This window comes from Apium graveolens, chromosome 7, assembly GCF_009905375.1.
Source record: "Apium graveolens cultivar Ventura chromosome 7, ASM990537v1, whole genome shotgun sequence".
NCBI classification, from domain to species: domain Eukaryota; kingdom Viridiplantae; phylum Streptophyta; class Magnoliopsida; order Apiales; family Apiaceae; genus Apium; species Apium graveolens.
In genome coordinates this window covers 197,627,454-197,647,699 of record NC_133653.1, presented here as the reverse complement: position 1 = coordinate 197,647,699, position 20,246 = coordinate 197,627,454, and the positions used below count along the sequence as shown (strand labels likewise).

Sequence of the window (20,246 nt, the reverse complement as noted above, 5' to 3'; positions counted from 1 at the left end):
AGATTACACAAACAACATATTTTGACATATTTACGAGCAAAATTTCAGAAAATGCAAAGAACGAAAAACGAAGATAATCAAATTAGCTTTCCAACGAGTATAGAATCACAACAATCCAATAAACAGAAAATTAAATACGAATTTTATAAGAATTCAGATTACTAGAACGAGGCACACGAACGCGATGAAGTACAACAAGATTGATATAATAACGAAAATATCCGTACAAACGAATTCGAATATGAAAATAAAGAGTACAAGAAAGATATTTGTACACATGAATTCGAAAAGAAAGAGTACAAAAAAAGATGCCCGTACACACGAATTCGAATTCGAAAAGAAAGAGTACAAAAAAGATGTTCGTACCTCGAGATCTTAGTTATCGAGAACGCTAACAAAGAATTCAGAACCCAAAATCACAAGAACCCTAATCCCTTAAACTCCAAATCCATAATCTCCGATTTGACTCTGTTGTTCATCTATTTCTCCTTGTTTTGTCTTTAATTTTCCTCATTTTCTATCTATTTTACTCTCTCCTCTTCTCTCCATCTCTTTCTCTCTTCTCCTCTTTTCATAAAACGTAAATAATCTCTTTTTGTTCTCCCTGTTGTTTTTTTAAAACCCTAACTCTTTCTTCCTCTTTTCTTTTTTTTTATTAAAACCCTCACTCTTTTTTTTATAAAAGCCTTACTATTTTTTTAAACTAATACCCTTAAAACAATATTCTGAATATAAGAATAAAATTAAACTTATAAAAACTATTTTAACAACAGCACGCTGACATAAATAAATAATTAAATCAAATAATTCAACTAAAATAAATATAAAAAAATCGGGATGTTACATTCTTCCCTCCTTACAAAAATTTCGTCCTCAAAATTTAACTTGCGCACCTCTCAAAAAGACGGATATAACAAAAATGGGTAGTAATCAATGAAACACATAACATATAATACTCTTAACTAACTATTCATTCTAAAGTCTACCCACGCTCACAGGTCGAGCCTAAAGGCAACTCTAAAACTAAAATTATATCTTACAACTGCCCAAAATTGACACATGGAGCCTAAAGGCAAGTCTGCAGAATCTTAAAACTCTAGCTCTGATGCCAACTTTAACAACCCAACAAATAAAGTTTAAATAAATCTTAGCTCTATTAATAGAACTCCATTAAAAACTGATTAAACTTTACAACTTCTCAAAAAATCCAATAAATTACAATTCTTGAAATAAAATACAATTAAATTACAACCATACCAACAAACTTTAAAGAAAATCTAAGAAAAAACAAAACTCCTCAAAGTCTTAGAACTCGCACTCTTCCCCGTAAATAACCCACCTAAAAGAGAGAATACCTGCCGGAGGAAAACAAAGAGAACACATGACCGGCAGTGAGCGAAAGGCTCATATACGGATATAAAACAAATCATAACTGAACAAAGAGTTATTTGCAAAATGCATCCCCGTGATTTGGCCAAAATACATTTTTTTACCTATACTTTAGATAACTGCACTTTGCATCCCCTTACAATTTCGGCGCGACAAATTGCACCCTTTTCGTTAAATTTGTTAAAATTCTCAGGGGCATTTTAGAAAATTAAAATATTTAATTATAATTAGATCATTATTTAAGTTTTTTGACCCTCTAAATGATACCTTTCGAAAAAATTTAAAAAACGAAAATTATAGAGAACGAAAAAATCTTTTCAAAACAATAACATTCAAAATTATCAAAAAATTTACGAAGCCAAAATTAAATAAAATCTATACTTATTGAATTTATTAAAAACAATTATAAAAAAAATATTTCAATTTTGAACCTTTTTATTTCGAGAAGATCTTTTTATTCTCTACAACTTCCGTTCTTTAAATTTTTTCAGAATGCATCGTTTAGGGGGTTATAAACCTTAAATAAAGATCTGAAAATAATTTAATATTTTCATTTCCTAAAATACCCCTGAAAATTTTAACAAAATTAACGAAAAGGGTGCAATTTGTCGCGCCGAAAATAGTAAGGGGATGCAAAGTGCATTTATATAAAGTATAGGTAAAAAATGCATTTTGACCAAATCACGGGGATGCATTTATATTAAAAGATGACGAGGCTAAAGTACAACCGAATGTCTGAATGAAGATCAATAGAAATAATGAATGAGACAATTAGAAAATGGATACTCAACTCACAAATCAAAGCAATTTTTTTTAAACAAATTAATCTTACCACTTACGCATAATATAACCACAATAATAATATAATCGAAAGAATTTTGATAAAATGGAATCATAACCTTAAACGTAATCTTACACATATTCTCACACTTACAAAATAATACATAAAATAGCTTACATACGAACAGGGAAGACAATCTTACACTTACATGATGTCCTACATTTTCGGTAATCCAGAAATATGTAGTCGTCAAAACTTACAGGGGCTTGCACGACACAAAGCAAATGCTACCCAATATCTTACAGGGGCTTGCACAACAATAAGCACGTGCTACCCAAAAGGCCAAATCATACACATACTAGTCATGGCTATACGTGTCCCACAACTTCGGCGACACGCCCATACAATTTAATTACACCGCATAGGAGGTGACAAGCACGAGATTATCCACTCGCGAAGGATGTCTTACAAACTCCCAAGTCATACAAATAACATAAATAACTCAAAATAAATACTCAAATATCACATACTCAAATATCTTACATCTCCAAAATCATATATAAATTTATCAAAATAACCTCAAAACACTATAACCCAACATCACGAAACAAAATAACATAACAACCCACTAATTATTGATAAGCTCAAATCTGATCAGTTTCAAAGAATGTCAAATTACTGCATAAAGATGAATTCAACTAAAAAAGTATGAAACACAAAAGTCGTAGGAAATTCTGAGACCTTTCCAGAATGGTAAGGCTCGTAAAAAATGAACAAGTAACGAATTCAGAAAACAAATAAATGCGGACTGCTGAACAGAATCAGCCCCTGATTACAATAGTATTTTGATGTTTAAGATATCAAAATCACAAAATTTAGCAGTAGAATTCAACATAAATTGCAAATATCGAAAAGAGCTTTTGAGAATGGTATCGCTCATAATATTTGAACAAATATTCAATTTATAATGAATTTACGAAGTTAAGCCACACGAACAGAAATTTAAGCAATAGATTACACAAACAACATATTTTGACATATTTACGAGCAAAATTTCAGAAAATGCAAAGAACGAAAAACGAAGATAATCAAATTAGCTTTCCAACGAGTATAATATCACAACAATCCAATAAACAGAGAATTAAATACGAAATTTATAAGAATTCAGATTACTAGAACGAGGCACATTCGTGATGAAGTACAACAAGATTTATAGAATAACGAAAATATCCGTACAAACGAATTCAAATATTAAAATAAAGAGTACAAGAAAGATATCCGTACACACGAATTCGAATTCGAAAAGAAAGAGTATAAAAAAAGATGTCCGTACACACGAATTTGAATTCGAAAAGAAAGAGTACAAAAAAAGATGTTTGTACCTCGAGATCTTAGTTATCGAGAATGGTAACAAAGAATTCAGAACCCAAAATCACAAGAACCCTAATCCCTTAAACTCCAAATCCATAATCTCCGATTTGACTTTGTTGTTCATCTATTTCTCCTTGTTTTGTCTTCTCTTTTCCTCCTTTTCTATCTATTTTACTCTCTCCTCTTCTCTCCATCTCTTTCTCTCTTCTCCTCTTTTCATAAAACGTAAGTAATCTCTTTTTGTTCTCCATGTTTTTTTTTCAAACCCTAACTCTTTCTTCTTCCTTTCTTTTTTTTATTAAAACCCTCACTCTTTTTTTTATGATAGCCTTACTATTTTTTTTAAACTAATACCCTTAAAACAATATTCTGAATATAAAAATAAAATTAAACTTATAAAAACTATTTTAACTTCAGCACACTGACATTAATAAATAATTAAATCAAATAATTCAACTAAAATAATTATAAAAAATCGGGATGTTACACTAAAACAATGTAATGGTCCAAGTACGACTCTATCAAACACCAGGTACACTTGACTAGTCTATGAAACAAAGGCAAGCATTAAGATTTTTAAAACTGTCCTTTCGCTCTTTGGTACTTGGACTATTTCTTGGTAGCATGGTAAAATTAATATGGACTATCTTTTAAAAAAGATGATAAAAATCCTAATGATAATGGTAAATACAACATTCTCTTATTCAGCTAGCTAAAATTAACAACAATTAGGACATACATTTACACACGAAAGTAACAATTAAGGTGCATACTAACCACACACACTTAAACACTTAAAGTTACGCTTACCCTCATTTTTCCGTGCACTTCTGCCCATCAGTTCCACAGTTAGGAGAATTACAAGTTCTCTTTGAACGTTGTTTACCCTGAGAAGTGTAGAAAATTACATATTTCCCAGGATGGTCCTGAGAACTCTGGTCATAAGAACTATGTGAAGAAATAACATTTGTACCACCATCAGAATTAGTAGGTGTGGTAACATGTAGACTGAATGATAAAATAGAAAGCTCCCTAGCTAGCCGCTCAATAGGCCGGTGAGAACGATGTAGAGAAGGAGGCTGCTCAGTGAAATGTTGATCGATAGGTGGTCGCAGATCAGTGGAAGGCTCCTCGGTAAGAGGCTGCTCAGTACGATGTTCGGGAGTAGGAGTCAAGCCAAGATCAAAAAGGGGAACATATGAATACCTATCCAGAATCTCAGGATCGTGCTAGACCTGACTAGATGATCCCGGCACATGAACAAAAACGATATCAACAGGTCGTACAAAAGCATCCCCAAAACTGCATCCTAAAACTGCTGGAGCTGCTACATAAAATCCAGACTGCATCTTTTTCCGAAACCCCACAAACTTTACTTTTTTTCAAAGTTTAGGACAAATCATTTACTTGGGAATTCTTTATTGTAGAAAACAGAAAGCTACTATTTGAACACAGACACAATATTTAACTGGGAAAAACAAAATGATGGATCTTATCCCATACATTAAAGCTAGTACATAAATATTTATATATAACCTGACTACTATTGAATGGATGCTAAAAACCAACAACTACATTCCTACTTTGACTCCACTATTCCCACACTCCTGAAAACTCTAAACAACCAAATGAACAAGTCCTATGCATTACAACGGACTGATTACAATGCTTATATTAAAACAAAACAATCAAACAATTAAATAAAGACAATACGTAAATAATAAGTTTAAGATTATTCCAACATTTATTAATAGGATGTATGTTGCTGGGAGTTAAAGAAATGGGATGATTTGACAAGAACTAGGTAAATGAGTTATTCTTTTTCTGTAGTTCCGTTATTCAGGCATTGTCACTGTAAATTATGGTTTATGCTACTTTTGGAATTCTATCATTCGTACACAAAACAATGTTTGATGAAGCACACCAGAAAAAATAATCAATATAATCGTTTCATTTTGTGGCTAGCCACATGTGCTTAAATGTGGTCATCTAGCAACTTTAGTAGGGGAAAAGATGAACACTATGGCTACAAGCCTACAACTATGATAGTGCGTATGTGCAAAGAATTGTAGATGATATTTGTCCAAGAAGGTAACTTCTGTAGATGATATCGATTATAGGCTGCAGACTCACTTTCATCGAATACATAGTCTTTATTGCCTTTATCCTGTAATCAACTTTGTGATTACCCTCACTAAATTTATAGCCTCGTCTTATTCTTCTACCTTGGGGCCAAATAATATTATAGCTTCATTGGTTTTCTAGAGTCAGTGTGCCTGTCATACATTATCCAATCTAGGTTCATTTTTAGCAGCAAAATTCATTTCGAGTTTCTCCAGTCCCTTAGGGATTCTATCGTCGACAAAGACATATTTCTATCGACATATTTCTCTCCAATTTTTGCAAGAATGGTCATGACTTGTTACAATAGAACAAACAACATATAATAACCAGGAGATACGTAATTAAACCTAATTAAACAAGAGAATGCATAAAACATAAAACTGAAGTATACCTCAATTTTCATGATTTCTGAGAATGGACCCTAATTCTTCTCACCAATTTGCAGTAACTAGCAGTAGCAGATAATCCAGACATATAAATCAAATTTCACAAATAAAAAGCAAATATAGTGTAGAGATTGTTACAGAAGGGGTCTAGGTTTGCTCCTATTCAAATTACAGGAGGTTTGCTCCTTTGTTTTGCTGTAAGTGCGTGTGTGTATAGGCCATAGCGCTTATATTTTTTAAACAAAACGCGATACTATATAATGTCTCAGTGTATTTTCTTTTTTTTCAAATTTTTTTTTAAGGAAAACGGCACTTCGTCTAGTTTTTTTGTTTTAAACAAAACACTGTACTATATATAACGTGGACATTTTGGGCTTTCTTTCTAAAAAATGACATTTTGGGCATTTTTTAATGAACAGATGACATTTTAGTCCATCTCTCAAACTTATATACGGTGCTTGACGCCCGAGTGATCAAATGTCTAGCTAAGGAATGGACCTTTTCGCTATGTTATTGGACGTGGGTGCTGAAAACTTGAGCGCTGTTACTAATCAAGGTATACTATTTAATATTCAGTGAGCATAACACTAGTAATAATATCATCGAGGCAGCTGGTACTGAAAAGAAAATATGGTGCCATATTCTCTGAGTCTCTCTAAAATTAGTTTACTTTTTTCTATGAGATCAAACACTGTAAAGTAGGTACACATAGTACCTTGATACAATTCACACAGGCAGACTGTACAGCTGTATAGACAACAAAAGGTTACAAAACAGTTTTGTTTTGGCTTACGAAAAGCAAGATGGAAAGATTGAGTAATAAACTGGAGAGCAAACAGATATAAACATTTGAGCAAGTTTACATGGTTGAACTTTTATTTTCGATTGCCTCCTTGAGCTTCCTCCCTAGTGCAAAAGCTAAAGGAGGAGGAACCGCATTCCCAATCTGCCTGTGCTTGTGATGGATGTTTCCAGCAAACTTGAAGTCATCTCGAAAACCCTATATGCACATCAACAATTAGCTCAAATCTAAATCTATTAAACAACTAATAGATGGTACATTGAAGGTCAAATATCGTGTTACCCTTCACATATTACAGAGGATAAATTACTGTTTCAAGAAAAGTTATTAGTTATCACTTAAAACACTATCATTATCAGGTAACGAACTAATAGGTAATTGGTTTACTAATTGTTGATGTTCCCAGCTAGGATGCAAGCAATAAATTTAATGTTTTGAAATGGAAAAATATGTTGGTTGTATGTCAGCACTCGACAACAGATATATATTACTTTGCTTTTAAGGAATTCCTAAAGATTTATGTGATATTTTATTAAAATTATATTGCCAAATGAGGTTTATACAATTTCAACCATAAAAAGGTAAGTAGTCCTCTATAGCAAGCAAAATTTCATAAAGTTGTACATTGTAGGAAAGAAGAACAAAAGACGAAGAAACAAGCCTTACTTGCGAACGAGCACATTCCCGCACAGTGAGTATCCTGTCCTGGTCAGGGTGAAAGCACATTCCTACCTTACCCATGGGTTGGGGGTCTGTAACAGATGTAGGAAAATTGCCATCCCAGTCCAACCTCCCGAACAGACCCTTCCACTGGTTATGCCTTTTCGCTGTGTTTGGCAGGCACCAGGGTATCAAATCAACGATCTGTCCATTTGTTAATCTAACCTGCCAGAACCAAAAGCAACTATGAATGTAAGTTGAACTGCTCTAGTAACCATTGATTAGCTATTGTGCTATCCCAGTGGTATCTGGACAATTGACAAATTAAAATATCAATTTTATGTTCAGCATTGCAGTAAGACCCACGAATTCAAACAAAGAACAAGGGATCGGAGCAATGTTCCAAGCATTTTGTGTGTGTGTGTGTGCGCACGCCATACTGCTGATATCTGGATGATGTAAATTATAGTCTGCTCGCATTGCGCAGCTTATTTATTACATGGCCCCCTAGTACATTCATAGAAAGCCATTCATATTGTAAAGCACGCAATGCGTGAATTGCTGGGCACATAAAAATAATAATATCTGCACCAAGCTCAATTTTCAAAGAAAATCTTAGAGGAAGTAACATATGTTATCTGAATGAAGAGCTAAAGAAAATTACCTTCTCGTCAGGGAGGTCACGCCAATCAGCCCCTGGACGTTTAGGAATTCTCTGGCAACGCATGTAATTCAACTCATTCATTTCCTTCGATATATGATCACACAAGACCGATGATTCTCTTCGGATCCTTTTTTGAAACCAAGAGACAGGTTCATTTGTGTACTGTCAAATACAATATATATAGAGTAGTCAAATAAACAATAATATGGAACATTACAAGCAGAACAACCTATTTAAAGTTATAGAAGACTGTTAACCTCCATTGGTGTAGCCGAAGCCCCGTTTCCAACAGCAGGAAGGTCTCCAATTGTATCCTTCACAGTTATAGCACGAAACGGAGCACCAGTTGCAGTGCTTCGGGCAGCGGCATACTGCACTCCTTTGCTCAAGGAAATTTTAAGTTCAGGGCCAGCAAAAACGTGCATCGGTTCTGGCCACTCAGGGAGAATCTCTTCAGGGGAGGCTGCCCATATAAATGCACGTTTGCGGCTTTGGGAAACTCCATAAGCCCCAGCTTCTAGGATCCCGAACCGTACCTAAACAACATAAAAAAAAGGCAATTACTTTAACAGTTCCTTCGTTTATAACCTTCTAAAATGTGATTGGTAGAAGTATCTTCCAAATTCAATCATGGCTGAGGTGTCATGATCTGTTAACAAGGTTAGTTTTTTCGTAATTATAAGCTGCACATGTAAGAAACTTGTAGCTGATTCAAGCTGATTATTGGATTTTATTATACAATTTGATAGGCTGATTTTGTATCTCTACGTAGGAAGTTAAGTAGGCTGTTTTACTGGCAGAATATTGTCAACAATTTTCTCAAAGATCCTAGGGTGTAGGGGAAGATACTTTTAATAAGATTCCCTTGTATGCAAACCTCTCAATATCGACCGTTTTTTTAATAAGCATTATGTGAGAAAACATGTAATCACAAAAAGATAAATGTGTACCTGATAGCCCATTTCTAGCAGGGAAGCCAAGGTTAAACGGAATGTCTGTCCTTTGTTGAAGGATACAAAGTTTCTCACGTTTTCCAGAAGAAAAAACCTGGGCCGATAGTATTCGACAAAAGACAAGAAGGCTAATATCATTTCACATTGGACCTTACTCCAAGTGCTCTGATTGAACCTGTTCATCCCCGAGAAACCCTGAAAGATGACCTCAAGTTAAAACCTTAAGCATCTACCTCAATGACATTGCTCAAATCAGCTTTATTGTGTAAGATTGATCAAGATAGATATGTGTACCTGACATGGAGGCCCTCCATTTATAAAATCTACCTGCCCAGGCCTTGGTAATTTTCCAAGTTCAGTTTTATCAAATTTCGCTGCCATCTCAGCAGCTTCAGAAGTAGAGATGCAGTCATCTTCATCACCATGTGCAGTCATGATCGCCCTGCATTTGAATCCATTAATAAGTTTCTGAAGTGGAAAAAACAAAGGATTAACCTTTGACCTAAATGACACTAGAGTACTAGACAATAAACATAGATTAGATCCAAAAGGCCTAAAAACCGTATTATTTTAAATTTGGAAAGTAAGGCTTAAGAAATCGTATTTTTTTAAATTTGGAGAGTAAATGGCATATTCTTCCCTGTCCAAGCATATATGGTAGTTCAAAACTTCACATGGTAACTAATGAACTTATAATTAGGTTCAGAGTGACTGTAATTCAATAAATAACTGAATGATAGTGGGATGGAAAATGTGAGAAATCATAAAGTGCTAACCGTAAGATCACGTTGCAATTGCTAATAATTGTAGACGCATCAGGATGATTAAGGTTAAATGCTTGTCCTGCAGGTTCCTCGTACTCAATTGCCCATTTTGTCAATGAAGCACCTGTAAAGTACATTAGGTGCATCTCCGTAATAAGAGATCACCGGATCAGGGTTTTCTAAAACAAACTGAACATTGCATGGAGTTGGAATGAAGTGATACCTGATTTCTGTAAGCCTTCAGAAAGGCCACCACAACCGGCAAATATGTCCAGTGTATCCAGACATGTTTTTGGATCTGCTTCCTGTTCACCCATAGAATCAGTACCAGATTTTCCTTCAATTAATTTTCCTTTTTTCTTTTGAGTTGTAGCATCATTCAGAACTTTCTCCTGTGACCCAGGTAGCTTGATATGAATAGGCAACTGTTTGCAACATGAAGCATGTACATTTCAAATACCAACTATAACTAAATAATAAACAGAATAAAAGAAGCTATTATAGACTGGTAGTAAGGGAGTATTGCCTGCTTCAGGGCTCCACTCTGAGGGTTGTACAGAAGTTCACAGAAAAAAATGTGCTCGAATATATATGAGCCATTCACAAATGAAATATCTTGCCTCCTTCTGACTTCACATTTACCTTCTACAGCCACTATAGGGACCACAACTATCTGATCACTGTAATAAACCTGAAAAAGTATTTCAAGTTAGTACAAGAGTAAGTCCACAACTCACTCTTAAGTACTGTATCAAAATATTTCTTTAAGTCTATTTAAGGCATAGCCAATGCAATAAATGATGTAAGAACAGTGTTACTATATATAATATTCTTCATTACCTCTCTAATGTCGGAACTGTATGCATGTTCAACAGAAATATCTTCAGGTCTGAAAAACCGCCTGACTTTGACATTCACATATTCCGGGTTGTCTTGTTTAGAAACATTGCAGGCCTCAATCTCCAGAAGCTGACAAACAACATAAGCCTTAAGCCCTATGTTCCTCCCACCTTTAAAGAGCTCATTGTCCCTCTTATCAACCTTAAAATAATGAGGAGCTGCATAGATGTAGTCAAGTGTATGAAACTCAGTTCCCTGGTATCTGAAACTTTTCATGGATGTATTTATCTTAAAGAGTTTTTCCTCTTTTAGAGAGTTATTCATTGTGCAGGACTGGCACACCCCCTTGCCAAGGCCCATTGAATCAGTTGGTAAAGCAAAGAAAGCACCTCTTTCCGGGCAGTAGAAACTCTTGCAAAAGTATTCCAAGGGTAAGCCCTTAATTTTCCGATCCTCTGCTCTTAATCTATCATTTCTTTCGATACTAGCATTTGCCTTACGATGTTGATTGCCCCAATTTATCAATCTAATTTCTACAACCACGGCTTTTGCTATATCTTCAACTTCAAAGTCCATGCAACTGGTTGTCAAGAAGACCTCCCTATCATTTCCTGTGTTGCCAAGAACAGTCTGGCATGCCCTGAGCATCAGCCTTCCATGAATCCATTTGCTTCCATCAGATTCCTCAAACATGTATTCAACAAAATAGATAGACTGGAGTTCAGCTGAATCTTCTGTTTCAACCAGTACTGATCCACTCACAGCAACTAAATCTCCTCGAACAGTGACCTGTTCATAGAGAGGTTTGCCTGCACAAGATCTTCCTACTATTTCGCCCTCCCATTTGGTTTCAGTGTTTATAAGCTGACATTTCTTTGGTTTCGAGATAGAAGCAAGTCGTCCGGATACTAATTTCTCCTCTACTACATTTTCAAAATCCTCTTCTCCGTTTTCTTCTGCTTCTTCTTCAAGTTCCTCATCTTTCTTCGTTTCATGAGTATCTTCGTCAATATCATCTGCCAAATAGTTAGAGTAGTACTCTCCCCATATTCTGTTAATGAGCCTTGTTGTTGTAGCTGGCATTGCGGTCTTTTTTGAGACTACAGGTTCCATGGCTCCTCTCGGATTAAAGTTTCTTTCCTTATCCTCGATCTTCCTTTTCTTTACTAACAACCTTGTATGACTCCGTTCCTCCATTTTATTTTGAAGTCCATTCACAAAAGCACACTTTCTAATGTTAGCATCAGGATACTCTGAAAATTGTTGAAGAATTATCTGTCCATGGACCACAATATACCTCTCCACAGCTTCTGGATTGTTAGAAATGTAAGCAGGGTGATCCTTCCCATATTCGGCAACTCTTTTAATGACCTCTTGGAAAGTAAGTCGCGAAACTCGACTTTGATCTTTCAACAATTTGATTATACTTATAGATAGCCTAGCAGTTCTCAAAACTGTTTCATACCATGGAGCGTACTGTTTTGCTGGCTTGCCCAACCTATACCTACAAGAAGCAGAACAGACAGCTATAAAAATACTCCAGAATTTACCACAATCACAGCTAAATATATTGTTGAACGCGAAACATAATCATTGCAGGTAGAGAAAACATTTGGTTCCATATTAATTTCCTTCAGTTTGAGGAATCAAATAAGAACAATATGCTGTCAATAGCTTGCTTTCATAAACTGATAAATGATATTCTTAAAAATTATACCCTAGTACAAAGTACTAACAGGGAAACAAATTTTAGGAATTAAAGTTTTCTAATAAGAAATCAAAAAGATCCACTTGTAAAATTTAGAAAGAAACAGTTAATAAAGTAAGCAAGTGTATATATAAAAATTAGAAGGCAAGCGATACTTTGGAATAAAAGATAAACTTGCGCATGCATGCATTTAAAAGGTCAAAACACTGACAGAATTGTTAACTTACCACCCCATATCTGTTCGTATTGTTATAAACACCATATCTGACCCGAACTCAATCAACCATTCCTTTATTGCACTCAAAAATACTGGAATGCCATCTTCGGCTTGTAATCCAGAAGAACTTGAAGCAGAGTTACTAACTTCAGCATGTAAACCGAATCCACTTCCATCATCATCTGTCATAATACCTGATCCAAAGATTGTTACATCAATATCAGGACACGGCCTCATTGGGATAAGCTCCAAAGATATCAGCCGAAAGTCTGAATTGTAGAGGGACCAATTATGTAGCATGCTCCGCGGAAGCTCGTCGGGGTCGTGAATGTCAATGCTGCCATCACATATAATGTACTCATCAGTTTCTTGGATTGTACTTTCATAGTATTCTGGAAGTGGATAATCATTAGCGATCTCAACTTCATTGATTCTGATATAGAAGTTGCTGACTGAATTTGCAGGTCGCTGCCTTCTAGATTGTTTTAAAGATTTCCAGTTTTCCTTTTCCTGCACCAGTCTAGCCAACTTTAAATCTTCCTTTAGTGTTTCATGAGCAGCATTTATCGGCTGAGTCGAACTCTGTTCTCCAGCAGAAGGTGCATTTTCAGTTGATGGAATATTTGTCTTTCTCTGGCTTTCTTCCCGAAGTGCGGAAAGCACAGGAAGTTCATTAAAGTTTTCTCCCTCTAATCCAGTCAGTTGGTCATAAATGAACTCACCCCAAGAAACAATTAGTTCTTTGATAGACGATCCCCTGGGAAAATTTTTACTGCCACTCATGGAGCGGAGGACTGCAGCAAGCAACTCATCAAGAGTTAGATCAGGACGACCACCATTAGACTTTGATAACCTTTTGTGAACTTCAATACAGGCCCGAGCCTTCTCATAAAATTGACCATAGAGTTTTTTGTACACATTAGCAGGTTTGCAACAATCATAATCAGCAGTCTCTGTGGAGACCCAAATGACTGGTGAACCGTCTTCATAGCCAGAAATTGCCCAAGATTCTATCCGTCCAAAGCCATTGCACTGAATCCCAGTTTCCTTCTCTTTGTCAGAAGTTTCTTCCAAAGGCAAGATGAGACCGGAGATAAAAATATCATTGACTTCAATCATTTCAACAGGCTGGGGTTCACCATCTGCATTGTGAAAATTGAAGTTTGTCAGCCTTCTGTTTGGTCGCGGAACATTCACACCAGTGGTTAAATTTATAGCCATATGTTCTTCTTCCACTGTTTGAACTCTGCTTCTCCCAACAAGGTTAGTCTTTTCAGACACACAAACTGATTTATTTTTAACATCAGTGCGTGCAGCTCGCATTGGTCTTTTCTTGGAAGTTGAAGTATCTTCTTTGCTTTCTGGTCTCTCTCGCTTTTTAATTTTGTCGGAAACACTGGCAGAATCTGCTGTTACATCATCAGCTGAATCTTTTGTTTTTCTTTGCGTTCTTTCTTTCTTCATTCCTGAAAGGATAAAGAAACCAAGTTAGAAAAGGTAACAAGGGATATGATTAAAATTTGTGTGCAGAAGTGACATGCAACACAACAAAAAGAGATCTCCTTAGATATAATCCAATAAAATTGCTCTAGTTACCAAAAGAAAGGATTACCTGGAGCATTAGTACTTCACCTCACACAGTGTGATTTCAAGTTTTCAACCAGTTACCTCATAAAAGAGGTCATATAAGACCAAAATATAGAAGGAAGCATAGCACATCTCAGTGCATACGTAACGTTTTGTATGATACGTTTCGTATCAGCATCATCGTCTCATAGATACAAGTCATATACTACTGATGATAATATAAAAAAGGTATAAACTGTGAGTCTAGAACAAAACAAGGAATGAAACTAGTAAAACACATGCATCCAGTAACTAATTTCTGTTGCCAAACTGAGTGTGCGTGTGTGTGTGCGTGCGCGCTTCTCAGGACGTGTAAACATAACATGTAACTTGACAAGTGCAACTACTAAATTGAACGCAAATCAGTTCTAAGCTTATTCAGTTTCACAGTTCATAGCGCCTTTCTTGAGGCATAGAAATAGGGGTTTCCCAGTCCTTCACATACAATATTAACAAATGAAAGTACAAATAGCAAGATCAAATACAAAAGATATTATCATCTGATATACTGAACTTAATCAAGGAAGAAACTATACAGGGTTATATGTTTTTACTTTTTTGTCACAGACATGAAGTGGGAGCATACAATGAGTGGACATAAGTAGAATATATGGTTTACCCAAGGAAGGGAATAATCCTACTCTGTAGGTCATAATAACTATACTCCCTGAATTAAAAAAGATAAGATCACAAGTTTTCACTTCGTATAATTATAGTTCACTGTTAGAAATGAAAAAAAAACTTGTAATTGACTTTTTATACAGCTAATTGTGTAATAATAAATCTTATAAATTGGATCAAGGGAATATATCACTCTTATAAATTTAGTAATACTCTAAAACAGAAGTGAGCATGTTCAGATAACATATAACTACTTTTAACTTTTAAACTCTTGGTCTAATCCTTGAGTGAAAATTAAAAATACTTGAACTCACAAACAGAACTATTAATGGCAAAATGCAGTTAAGATATAACAGATAGCATCTAACAATTTTTTTTACACCAATTAACATTTGTGAAGCTGCTCAATACATCGTATAGCGTAAGAAGAAAATCAAAAGGAAACACAAGGCTCTGTTTATAAGTAGGAAAGGAAAGGAAACATATCCTGGTTAGTTGTGTGTTTGATTGAAACTTTTTGAAGTGAAAAATGTGCAGTTTCATCAAAATCATATCACTAGACATTGCCATACTAGTCGATCACACAGAAGCCAAACAAAATTGCAAGCCACACACACAGAATCAAGCATAAAATCATACCGGTTACAAAACGAGCAAACAACCAAATTATGTTCGATTTTAATTAAATTATGAATCTGGATACACATAAAACAAACTGATGATCTAAACAAAACCGAAACCGAAATCCATAATCAGGCATACACAGTCATATATGTGTACATAGAAATAACAATTAACAACTAAAATGAACGATTCAACTACAATCAAAACATGAAGCTTAATTTATAATCAATTACTCTTTAAAGCTGAAACACTACAGGCATAAAATTAAACACACACACACACAGAATCTCGATTTCAATTATACCTTCTTCTTTTTCTCCTAACACACTTTTGAGTCTTTCGCACAAAAATTCCTTTAAGCCTTTCTGTACTCCCTTGCTTCTGAAACAAATAGATCTATATATTAGGCTACAATTTCCAAAGCATGAAGATCAGGTTTATTTCATATTCAATTCACACTATAACATCAATAAAACACACACACACATGATCTCCTCTACTTCAATTTACATTTATAACATGCATAAAACACACACACGCCATCTCTACATACACACGATCTCTACTTGAATTCACAGTACACACACGACGATCTCTACTTCAATTCACTGCTATAACATATATAATAACACACACTCACAATCTGTAAATGAATTTTACCTTCTCCTCAATTTACAATCTGCTCTCTCTCTCTCTCTCTCTCTCTCTCAGTTTATGTATATCTCTAACTCAACCGAATGCAGAAAAGCGTGACTCTCTCTCGCTTATATAAAAGCACTCAACGTCACAGCACTATCTCAATTCACACCTACGCACACACCTTTTCTCTCTCTAAAAAACAATACGCGTCGCAAAGAGATATGACTATACATACAGACGTGGTGTGTGTATATAAGCTGAGAAAACGAGAGTTACATGCAAATAACACCAAATGCAGTTACAGCACTAGTATCCACCTAAAATCTCCATCCATATCTATATCGCCCCCTCTTAAATTTACCGCTCCTAATTTTCATTTATTATGTTTTGATTTTTTACCCCCCAATTCAATTTTTACCCCTGCTTTCGAATTGACAAGTGGCGGGAGTGCTGCTTGCTCCTCTCTCTCTCTATTCATTTGCCTATATATTTGATATTATAAAATATAAAATATTTTTTTATAATATATATAACACGAAGGTGAGCTGATTTATGAGAAAAAAGTATAAATTATATTAGAATAAATTTGATTTTATTTTACATAAATATATTGCATTTTATTGTTTGGAATAAGTTTAGAAGTAATTTATGAGATGAGTAAGAATCGAATCACGTCCGGCCCCGGGTATAATGAGAATAAATTCTTACCACTATGATATTATTGAATTTTATTTAGATTTGGATTTAACTGTGATCGTGGAAGTATATTAATTAGGTATGTATTTATGTTTGATGTATTGTTACTAGTGGGATCTAATTAGATTTTGTATGATAATTTTGTGATTTATTAAACATATAAAAATTTGAGTAGTATTAAATTATGTTTTTTCTTTTGGTTTCAAGTCTTTTGGTACAGGGGACTGGCAAGTTTTTTCCCCACATTCATCAATCAGTTGCAAAAAGACTTAAGGAGCCAAGATAATAGAGATATAGAAACTGACTAGAATTAAAAGGATTTGATAAATTTACCTTTTTGCCCTTGGTGTTGATCGACTACTTCGGCTCTCTTTGAAGTGGATTTGCTCTTAACCTATTGTAGATTTAAGGAAATTTGGGTGAAATAAGAGCAATTTACAGCGAGTACTTGGACTACCATGTTGCCGGAGTTTTCGACATAGGCAGGACCCCTGTTAGCCCGATTGGTGGATGAATTAGTAATTTTGGATTAATAGGAGGGTGTTTACGATATTTTTATGCGTCTGAAGAGCTTTTGTAGCTGGACGCATGTATGTTTTGGTTCTTTAGTGATCATCAATGATTGATAATGTCATTAAACAAGTTCTAGTTTCTCCGGTTATGTTAAACTTTTGTTTGTGTGCTAGGTATGGAATGTTTTTAAGTGCAAGTTATATAACTTTCGGTTTTCTATTAAATTTACTTCTATTTTAAATAGGCAGTAGATGTGAATGTGAAAAGTGATTTATAAGTTATAAAAATGTGAAATAGAAGGATTAGTTTAATTTACCTTTGTGCCCTCGTGCCGCTTGCCGACTCCGACTTTTTTTGAATCGGGATTGATCTTAACCTAAATTCAATTAGGGAAACTTTAGTGAAATAACAGTGATTTAGGGCAGAGTTCTGGAAATAGGTGGCTTTCGCGGTTTTCTGATTGAGGCAGTATCCTTTTCTGGTCCGATTCTCGTGTAATTAGGTCATTTCTTATTAGTTCAGGGGTACTTGCTTTACTACGTGTCGATGTGATACGGAATCACGCCTCTTTCGATGTCATGGACCTGCATAACTTGTCGTGGACCTGCAAAGTTATGCATATTTGTTTCCTAAGTGATTACACATGATTAATATTACCATTTTTATTTTCTATGGTTATGTTAAAAGCTCAGGTTTGTTAGCAGCATTTTGATTGAAATATGATTTACTGGTGTTGTTTTTGAGTATAGGGGGGATAACCTCTTTGCTAATGCTATCTATCAAAACTTTAAATAGGAAGTATATGATAAGTGGTATATTTAGAACAGCTTAAAATAGAGGGATTATATGAATTTACCTTTCTGCCCTCCGTGCTGTTCCGACTCCGGCTATCTTTCAAGTGTTTCCCTTGACCTATTGTAGATTTAAGGGAGTTGTGGGGAAACAAGAACAATTTACAGCGAGTACTTGAAATGGCATGTTGCCGAAGTTTTTGGTCAAGACAGCACCATTTTGTACTCTGAATCTCTGATCAATGTATAGATGCGTGATTTTGGTTTTTTTCAAGGGTGTTTACGATATTTTACACGTCGGCGAGCTTTGGTGCAGGTTCGACGCGTGTATGGTCTGTTTCGTTAGTGATCAAAATGACTAATAATCCAAGTTTTAATTTCCAGAACTATAGGCTTATGTTGGTGTGCAGCCTTATGCAAAGGTTTTTGTTGTTATCAAGTGTAAAGTAGGAACCTCTTTCTATTGATTTTACATCTATTCGGTGACCAAATGGGGAGTACATGACAAGCGACTTGTTGTATAGAACTAAAAAGTAGAAGGATTAGACAAATTTACCTTTGTGCCCTCCGTGCCGATTGATGACTCCGGCTTTCTTTGAACCAGGGTTCCTCTTAACCTATAGGAGATTTGAGGAAACTTAAGTGAGATAAGAGTAATTTATGGTGAGTTTTTGCTGTTGCAGTTTTCGGATTAAGGCAATGCCCTTTTGTTGTCCGATTGTCGGGTAAAGTTGTAATTTTGAACTAGTTCAAGGGTGTTTTTGATATTACGCGTCGACCGACTTTCGCGCATGCTCAGACACGTGGGCTTGCTTAGTTCTGTATATTATGTGTCATCAGTGAACTACAAGTTACTATGTTGAAACTCATTGTTGTTAGCAGCATTTGTGTGCACTTAGTTTCTGTTTTTGTTTTTGTCGCAGTTCTGGGATTGAGGCACAATCCTTTCGTAGTCCGATTGATAGACTAGTTTTGTAATTTTGGATTAGTTCGAGGGTGTTTCGATATTTTAGATGTCGAGTGACTTTGGTGCCTGATGGTGGACGCGTGGCTGTTCAGCAAATTATACAATATATTTCAGCAGTTATAGAATGGATGACACTTCTACATGTTTTAAAGTGATATGATTATGTTAAAATTCATGTTTGTCTGCAGCATTTTATGCAGTATGCATGTATGGTTGTAGAAGCTTAGTTGATTTGAAGTAGGGGGGAAGTCATTTCTTTGCTTTTGTATCAATTTTTGGTGGTAAGAATGAGCAATGAGTAACAAGAGTGATGTCCGTTTAAAAAAAATTAGGAAAGTGATTTCAGGAAAAAAAGCAGATTTAAGGAATTTGATGAAGTTACCATTATGCCCCTGTCATCGGAAATTGGATTTTCTGGGAAAGGTTTCAACCTAGATGGAATTCTGGAAGCAGAAACTTTAGTTGAATAAAAGGAACGTAGAGTTGGTTATTAAAAAGGTATGCTGCCTGAGTTTCCAAATTGCAGCAGGGTCCTGATAGTCCTATGTTTGTAAATTTAGATATGTAGGAGGGCACTTTGGGCATGTTATTTCAATAGTTTGTTAATTCTGTTAGTTAGCTCCGGAAACCAAGAATGATCTGTGTGATCACAAAACTCTAATCTGTGGTTAAATAGGGTTATTCAAGTTTCTATGCAGTGGGAGTTAACTTTGCTATGCAACTATAATTTTTTCAATATTTTAATTTTTAATTACTATATTTATTTTATATTTTGAGAAGAAAATTTTAATTCTTTTTATATATTTCAACTTTAAGAAATCATCTGAAATCAATTCAAACACATTTTCCCCTTATAATCATGGATATTTGAAAACAGATTCTCAGTTGGCTCCTACTAACCAATACCTAAATAATATATAATATTAAGGATCAAATATAATTGCCAAAAATATATCAAAACATAACTTAAAAAAGTTCATAGAAGCAAAGCAAGTACATTTATTTATTTGTTTTTAGAAATTTTGAATGGTAACTCAATTTTTAAAAATATATATTTCAAGTTGCTTAAAATTATAAATTTAACAAATGAAGTTTAAAAAATTAATTTTA

The 20,246-nt window shown here is 34.9% G+C and overlaps 1 protein-coding gene and 1 long non-coding RNA gene across 4 annotated transcripts; both read right to left on the bottom strand.

The window, feature by feature from the left end:
* Positions 1 to 1,004: 1,004 nt before the first annotated feature.
* LOC141671034 (uncharacterized) lies at positions 1,005 to 6,265 on the bottom strand. Its single transcript, XR_012554902.1, has 3 exons — positions 6,057 to 6,265; positions 4,352 to 4,890; positions 1,005 to 1,355 (listed from the first exon to the last, which is right to left on the bottom strand). It is a non-coding gene; the product is annotated as an uncharacterized LOC141671034 (long non-coding RNA).
* A 438-nt stretch (positions 6,266 to 6,703) lies between these two features.
* On the bottom strand, positions 6,704 to 18,860 carry LOC141672576 (DNA (cytosine-5)-methyltransferase 1B-like). 3 transcript variants are annotated; one of them, XM_074479207.1, is made up of 13 exons: positions 18,726 to 18,860; positions 15,835 to 15,911; positions 12,670 to 14,125; positions 10,735 to 12,238; positions 10,421 to 10,585; positions 10,118 to 10,319; positions 9,907 to 10,018; positions 9,425 to 9,572; positions 9,128 to 9,325; positions 8,435 to 8,713; positions 8,178 to 8,339; positions 7,520 to 7,738; positions 6,704 to 7,051 (listed from the first exon to the last, which is right to left on the bottom strand). In XM_074479207.1, exons 3-13 carry the CDS (start codon positions 14,121 to 14,123, stop codon positions 6,911 to 6,913), a joined length of 4,584 nt encoding a protein of 1,527 aa, XP_074335308.1. In that variant the 5' UTR covers positions 14,124 to 14,125; positions 15,835 to 15,911; positions 18,726 to 18,860; the 3' UTR covers positions 6,704 to 6,910. The 3 variants fall into 3 exon arrangements, with proteins under 3 accessions (XP_074335308.1, XP_074335307.1, XP_074335306.1); XM_074479206.1 differs by lacking the exon at positions 18,726 to 18,860 and adding an exon at positions 17,199 to 17,476; XM_074479205.1 differs by lacking the exon at positions 18,726 to 18,860 and adding an exon at positions 16,191 to 16,419.
* Between the last annotated feature and the right edge of the window lie 1,386 nt (positions 18,861 to 20,246).

Bases quoted from the DNA above. Each gene is read 5' to 3' on its own strand.
- LOC141672576 (XM_074479207.1), bottom strand. From the start codon at position 14,123: ATGAAGAAAGAAAGAACGCAAAGAAAAACAAAAGATTCAGCTGATGAT. The intron at 12,239-12,669 runs GTAAGTTAACAA...TGCTTCTTGTAG, and splicing joins ATACGAACAGATATGGGGTG to GTATAGGTTGGGCAAGCCAG. The intron at 8,714-9,127 runs GTACACATTTAT...TATGTTGTTTAG, and splicing joins TGCTAGAAATGGGCTATCAG to GTACGGTTCGGGATCCTAGA.